The sequence below is a fragment of the Papio anubis genome, chromosome 8 (genome assembly GCF_008728515.1).
Source record: "Papio anubis isolate 15944 chromosome 8, Panubis1.0, whole genome shotgun sequence".
NCBI lineage: Eukaryota > Metazoa > Chordata > Mammalia > Primates > Cercopithecidae > Papio > Papio anubis.
Window position 1 is genome coordinate 80,752,875 of NC_044983.1, and position 7,753 is coordinate 80,760,627.

The following is a 7,753-nucleotide window of genomic DNA, read 5'->3' on the forward strand; positions in this document are numbered from 1 at the left end:
CAGACCCTGTCTCAAAAATAAAATAAAATTAAAAACTATACTCTAAGACTCAAAATAAATTGGGAAACAGAATATTCTAACTTTCAGAAAATGAAAATGTAACAAATATTAGTGATATATGATCCTAACCTAATTGTTACCCTAATAGATTTTGCTAGATGATGAACTACTTATATCTTTAGTTACCCTGTAATAGCCCTTTGATATTTTCATAATACTGAGTTACATTTTCATTAGTATGAATGTGAGCCACCCGAGAAGAAATAACATCCTAATCTATACATTCACACCACATATACACATATATATGTGGGTGTTCTTGTTTTTTTAAGGAATGCAATGGAAAAGCTTCATAGTATGGATGATGCTTTTAAAAAACAAGTTGATGCAATTGTTGAAGCTCATCAAGCTGAAATAGCGCAACTGGCAAATGAAAAGCAGAAGTGTATTGATTCTGCAAATTTAAAGGTACTGTAAGTAAAATTCACTTCAGTAATCAGTATATTACATGACTATAGCTAAGTAAGTTAGATCTTCGAGAATTATAAAGAGAAAAGGCAACATGATCTCATGACCAAATAGATATGAAGAATGTTACCAAAACTATCATGAAACCAGGGTAAAATGTTAGTAATACTTAGATTAATTGTAGAACATAATTCTAATTTCTAAACAAAAATTGTACATTGGATTCTAATGTGTACTTTCTCTGCTCTCTGGATAAAAATTTCATATCTAATCTTGGATAGAAGTCTGTTAGGTTACACATAGGCAGGGTGAGAATCGGAATATATTAAACATAATCCATCACCATCTTGGAAAAAGTTATCAAAGAGTACTAGGGTTCAAGACTATCAACTTTATTATCTCAATATGATTAACAAAGTAATGAGTTTAGAGTGATGCTAAATCACAGGCAAACGTCAGAAGCACCTATGAAGCTTTTTAATAATACGTACTCAGGCCGGGCGCGGTGGCTCATGCATGTAATCCCAGCACTTTGGGAGGCCGAGGTGGGCAGATCAGGTCAGGAGATCAAGACCATCCTGGCCAATATGGTGAAACCCTGTCTCTACTAAAACTACAAAAATTAGCTGGGCTTGGTGGTGGGCACCTGTAAATCCAGCTACTCGAGAGGCTGAGGCAGGAGAATGCCTTGAACCCGGGAGGTGGAGGTTGCAGTGAGCCGAGATCGTGCCACTGCACTCCAGCCTGGTGACAAAGCAAGATTCTGTCTTTAAAAAAAAAAACAAAAAACACCGTATTCATGAACTTCCCCTCAGAGACTCATTCACTAAGTCTGAAGTCAGACTCAGGTATTTTTTTTATTTCACAGGTGATTCTTATGTGACCTCTCTGGTGAGATAATTATGAATTTCCATTTTTTCCTGCTTCTGAAATGGTAATAAGAAACTAAGGTATCTGTAAAACTGGAGATACAGAAATCAGCAACTATAAAAGAGTGCACCAACAGAAAGGCAAAGTAATGCTCCATATAGAAATTATATGACTGGGTGCCATGGCTCAAGCCTGTAATCCCAGTAGAGGCCGAGGCTGGTGGATCAGTTGAGCTAAGGAATTCATGACCAGCCTGGCCAACATGGTGAAACCCCATCTCCACTAAAAATACAAAAATTAGCTGGATGTTGTGGCACATGCCTGTAGTTGCAGCTATTTGGGAGACTGAGGTCACAGGATCACTTTAGCCTAGGAGGCGGAGATTTTAGTGCTCCGAGATTGTGCCACGCTGCACTCCAGCCTGGACTACAGAGTGAGACCCTGTCTCAAAAAAAAAAAAATCATAATCATAATCAAGGTTGTTGTTTAAATGACATTATCCTCAGGACTCTGTGCAAAGAAGAAGAGGGAGTAAGGTCTTTGGAAATAATCGCAATAAGAGTATAACTTGTCCAAACTTTAGTCTTTTGTTTCATGTGAACAGATATTCCAAATATTTTACTTAAAAACTACCAAATGCAGGCCAGGTGCGGTGGCTCACACCTGTGATCCCAGCACTTTGGGAGGCTGAGGTGGGTGGATCATCTGAGGCTGGGAGTTCAAGACCAGCCTGACCAACATGGAGAAACCTCATCTCTACTAAAAATACAAAATTAGCTGGGCATGGTAGCACATGCCTGTAATCCAGCTACTCAGGAGGCTAAGGCAGGAGAATTGCTTGAACCCGGGAGGCAGAGGTTGCAGTGAGCCGAGATCACACCATTGCACTCCAGTCTGGGCAAAAGAGTGAAACTCTGTCTCAAAATAAAAAAAAAAGCTACCAAATGTAGACTCGGCATGGTGGCTTAACACCTGTAATCCCAACACTTACTAGGAGGTTGAGGTTGAGGTGGAAGTATCACTCAAGACCAGGAATTCAAGACCAGCCTGGGCAACATAGCAAGATCTCGTCTCTACAAAAAAAAAATGTGTTAATTATCCTGGCATAGTGGTACACGCCTGTGGACCTGTCTGTTCAGGAGGCTGAGATGTGAGGATTGCTTGAGCCCAGGAGTTTGAGACTATGGTGAGCTATGATTATACCACTGCACTCCAGCCTGGGTGACAGCAATATCCTATCTCAAAATTTTAAAAATCTACCAAATGTTTAACAAGGGTACATCAGGTAATACTAAATAAGGATTAAACCTTAAATAAGGTTACAGGTAATACTAAGTAAGTTAATACTAAGTAAGGTTTAAGTATTAACCTCAATACTAAATAAGTTTAAGGTTTAAACACTTAAGGGAAGTGTTTCAAGTAATATCAAAGGGAAGAGTTTTAGAAATAGCACTAGAGGCCGGGCACGGTGGCTCAAGCCTGTAATCCCAGCACTTTGGGAGGCCGAGACGGGCGGATCACGAGGTCAGGAGATCGAGACCATCCTGGCTAACCCAGTGAAACCCCGTCTCTACTAAACAAAAAAAAAACTAGCCAGGTGAGGTGGCGGGCGCCTGTAGTCCCAGCTACTCGGGAGGCTGAGGCAGGAGAATGGCGTAAACCCGAGAGGCGGAGCTTGCAGTGAGCTGAGATCCGGCCACTGCACTTCAGCCTGGGCGACAGACAGAGACTCCGTCTCAAAAAAAAAAAAAAAATGAAATAGCACTAGAGCTTAAATATGATATATGATCATTGGGTTTGTAGGCCGGGGATTATGAGGTATCAGATAGTGGTGATTATTTAGGAGAAATACTAGTTTTCTAAGGCAAAAGAGATTGAGAGATCTATATTAGGGGTTAGGAAGCATGAAGTAAACATAAAAAGATGGTCATATTGGTAACATTATCAGAAGTGTTACGATATCGTAGGAAAGACAATTTCAATTAGAAGTTAACGATATCAACTACAGCTACTCCTAGGAGAATGTAGGTTAGGAATAAATGATAAAATGATCTCTCAAAAAGATGGCAATATATAACCACCAGCAGCATTTTTAGAAAAGCTGTAGGCACTACATTAAAGATAGGGTTTTTTTGGGGAAGGAGGTTATTTCAGTTTTAAAAATCTATAAGGAACTGGTGTTTAAGCTGAACTTGTGACTCAGCATTGATAAGCAGCATAGGACTGTAGAAGGATTAATCAAAAGCATGGGATTCTGTCCTAGCTATGATATATAGAAACTGTACAACCATAAACAAATTTTCTAAGCTCTAAAATAGAGTTAAAATTGTGTGTGTGTGTGTATGTGTCTGTATGTGTATATATATATATATATATATTTTGGAGATGGAGTTTCACTCTTCTTCTGGCTGGAGTGCAGTGGTGCTATCTCGCCTTACTGCAACCTCCACCTCCTGGGTTCAAGTGACTCTCCTCCCTCAGCTTCCCGAGTAGCTGGGTTACAGGTATACCACCACACCCGGCTAATTTTGTATTTTTAGCAGAGGCAGGGTTTCACCATGTTGGCCAGGCTGGTCTCGAACTCCTGACCTCAAGTGATCTGCCCACTTCAGCCTCCCAAAGTGCTGGGATTACAGGTGTGAGCCACCATACCTGGCCAAGTTAAAATATATTTCCATGTCTTGGCCAAGCGCGATGGCTCACACCTGTAATCCCAGCACTTTGGGAGGCCAAGGTGGGCGGGTCATGAGGTCAGGAGATCGAGACCATCCTGGCTAACATGGTGAAATCCCCATCTCTACTAAAAATACAAAGAAAAAAATTAGCCGGGCGTGGTAGCGGGTGCCTGTAGTCCCAGCTACTCGGGAATCTGAGGCAGGAGAATAGCATGAACCTGGGAAGCAGAGCTTGCAGTGAGCAGAGATCGCGCCACTGCACTCCAGCCTGGGCAACAGAGCGAGACTCCGTCTCAAAACAAGGAAAAAAAATATATATATATATATAGAGAGAGAGAGAGCCATGTCTTTTTCACAAGAAGTTTATGAAAACTAAGTAGATAATATATTAATTCATGAAAGTACTTTGTATACTGTATAAATACTGTATTTTTCCTATTAGCATTTGAGCAAGTTACATTTTACTGTCATTTCTTCAAATACATCACAAATTTCAAAATGTGTAAGAATAAATTGTGGACCTTTTCTTTCAGAATGCATTTTAAAAATACATTTTCTTTAAGAAATTAAAATGTAAAATTTACATGTCAATTTAGGTCCATCAAATTGAAAAAGAAATGCGTGAACTTTTGGAAGAAACGTGCAAGAACAAAAGAACAATGGAAGCAAAAATTAAGCAACTTGCTTTTGCTTTAAGTGAAATTCAGCAAGATATGTGATGGTTCTGAGAATGAATTTAATTGAAATGGACCAGCAGACCTATTGTAAAAATGATTAAATATTGTAATAGTAGTAACTGCTATGACTTTGAAATGTCTCTTTCTACACATTTCTTTATGAATATATTTTTAAAGACTTTTGATCAAGTATTTATTAATTGTATAGGTTTTTTATAATAAATTGTTGACAGTTTTGTCTATTAGAAAAAAACTGTCATAACTAGACTTAGCATTTTTCTTGTTTCTGTACTATACGTTGTTTGGTAATTACACATTTGCCTACAAATTTGTAAATGAAAAGATTAGTATTTTGACTATATGAGGTGAAATATTTTAATCGTTGTCTTATTGTGATGATGAAGAACTAATTATTGTCATTTAGTTGATGTAGCTCAATTCTTTTAAAGTGCTTATGTTGCCAAAAAGCATTTGAAATCTGTATGATAAAAGATGTGGAATTCTTAAGAAAGTATATGTAGCCATCTCCACATCACTCATTATAACCCCTTTTTTTATAATGCATATATCTTTTCATTAAAGATTACATTTAAGGTTTTATAACTATTGTCTGTTCCTGAAGAGGAACACCACTGTTCTACCTTCATTCTCCCTTCTAGTCACTGTATATGAAGAAATTCTGATATTGTAACTGGAAGCAGTAACTCATTTCATTCCATACCAGGTCATTACGGTATTACTATTTCACTTTTGTCAGATCATATGCTATGTATGCAGAACAAAAGTCTGAAGTACTATGCCCCTCTTCTATTTCTAAAAGGAAGAAAATATACATTTTCTTGATATCGGTACTGAACTAAGATTTTAAAAGTAAATGGAACAAAAATAATTTAAGTGCTTCATAAGGAGGAGGCCCCATTTCATTATAGATAATCTTTGTGTTGAAATTTGTGAGACAACATCAAACATAACAACATGTATGATGGGAGTCTTAGAAGAGGGGTGAATATTTGGAGAAGTAATGGCTGAAAACTTCCCCAGTTTGACTTAAAATACCCTACATGGCTGGGAGCAGTGGCTCATACCTGTAATTCCAGCAGTTTGGAAGACCGAGGCAGGAGGATTGTTTGCAGCCAGGAGTTAAGACACCAGCCTGGGCAACATAGTGAGCCCTCTCTCTTAAACCACAAACAAACAAACAAAAATCTACAAATACAAGGTTTCAGTAAAGCCTGGGGTAAACATAGAACGACATCTAGACTTTATAGTGAAACTGTTAGGGAAGCTCTTGAAAGGAGCAAGAAAATATTCTCATATAGAGGAACAACAGTTTAACAGCTGACTTATCAGAAACAGTGGAGACCAGAAGGCAGTGGCAATGTATTTGACATGCTGGAAGAAAAGGAACTGAATCTAGAATTCTACAGCTAGCAAAACTGTTCTTCAAAGTAAATGCAAAATAAAGACATTCTCAGATTAATGAAGACCAAGAAAGTGTATTGATAGCCAGCCTGCCTTAAAAGCTGAAGAAAACCTAAAGGCTTCAAAGAAATGATACCAGAAAGTGACTCAAATCCATTGAAAGAAATTAGTATTATAAAAAGTAAAATTTGTGGATAAATTTTTACATAAAAGACAATGTATTTTTCTTCTTTTAGCTAGAAGACACAAAGCAATGATAACTATTGTTGAATTTATAAAATATGTAACACGACAAAAATGGCATAAAGTTGGGGGAAGAAAATAGAGCTATATTTCAGAAAAGTTTACCGGATGAAATTAGTAAAGATGGCTGCATTAAATTAAAATGCATATTGTCATCACTAGAACAGCCACTAAGAAAATAATACAGTTTAAAAATGAACACTGGAAATTCCACTTCTGGAATAACTAAATAAGGACTTCTGCAGACCTGTTTCCCACCAAAACCTTAACTGGTGAAAAGTACTTTAAAACAGCCATTTAAAATCACTGAAAATTATCCTTAGGGTATACAGCAAAAGAAGAAACATTTATTTGAGAAAAATGTAAATTCAGTAAGAATGGCAAAAACCTGTGGCACTGAACCAAGATCATGTCTCACCCTCAGCTCAGCCCGATGGCAGCTTCACAGTAAATGGAGCTCCTGGCCAAGAAGATAAGATTTCCTCTCCACTAACAAATACGATATTTCACCAGCTGGGCAGGCCATGAGCATTCCTTGTGTCTTTCAATAGGGTTATAACAAAGGCTAAATTCCTGGTACACGTAACAAAACTGTAGGGGGCTCTCTTCCTTCCATGCATAGGGCAGGCCAAGAGTACCAGGAGCCCAATTACCCTTTCCCCAACTCATAAGGTAAAGACATTTTATAATGGTAAAATGTTAATCCATCAGAAAGTTGTAATCAGTGATACCTAACAAGAGAGCCCCAATATATATGAAGCAAAAACAGACTTTAATGGAGAAATTGGTTATTAAACAATAGAGACAAGTACTCCACTTTCAATCATGGATAGAACAACTAAGCAGAAGCTCAACAAGAAAATAAAAGACATTAACACTATAAACCTAAGCTTAGCAGACATGTATACAACATTCTACTCAACCGCAGAATACTGTTACATCTGTATCAAAAGCACATAGAACATTCTGCAGGACAGATAACATGCTAGGCCATGAAATGAACCTCTGTAAATTTTAAAGTGCTGCAGTCATACAAAGCACATTCTCTGACCACAAAGGACTGAAATTAGAATAACAACAACAAAAACTGGGAAATTTACAAATATGTGAAAATTTTAAGACACTTCTAAATAAGCAATGGGTCAAGTAAGAAATCACAAAAGAAATCTAAAAATTGTTTAAGGCTGGCCAGGGGCAGGGGCTCACTCCTGTAATCCCAGCACTTTGGGAGGCTCAAGCAGGCAGATCACGAGGTCAGGAGTTCAAGACCAGCCTGACCAACATGATGAAACCCCGTCTCTACTAAAAATACAAAAAGTGGCCGCGTGTGGTGGTGCATGCCTGTAATCCCGGCTATTCAGGAGGCTGAGGCAGGAGAATACCTTGAACTGAGGAGGT

The 7,753-nt window shown here is 38.1% G+C and overlaps 1 protein-coding gene across 4 annotated transcripts in view; it reads left to right on the forward strand.

Annotated features, from left to right (window-relative positions):
• Nucleotides 1–4,962, forward strand: part of LRRCC1 (leucine rich repeat and coiled-coil centrosomal protein 1) — a 41,060-nt gene extending 36,098 nt beyond the window's left edge. For 2 of the 4 annotated variants that reach the window (XM_003902923.3, XM_021942470.2), the window contains 2 exons: nucleotides 333–468; nucleotides 4,610–4,962. In XM_003902923.3, coding sequence (XP_003902972.2) covers nucleotides 333–468; nucleotides 4,610–4,732 — 259 coding nt within the window. In that variant the 3' untranslated portion in view covers nucleotides 4,733–4,962. Of the gene's footprint in view, nucleotides 1–332; nucleotides 469–1,336; nucleotides 1,419–4,609 lie in introns of those variants that run through there. The other 2 variants (XR_002523878.2, XR_650805.4) reach the window with 2 other exon arrangements.
• Nucleotides 4,963–7,753: the final 2,791 nt, after the last annotated feature.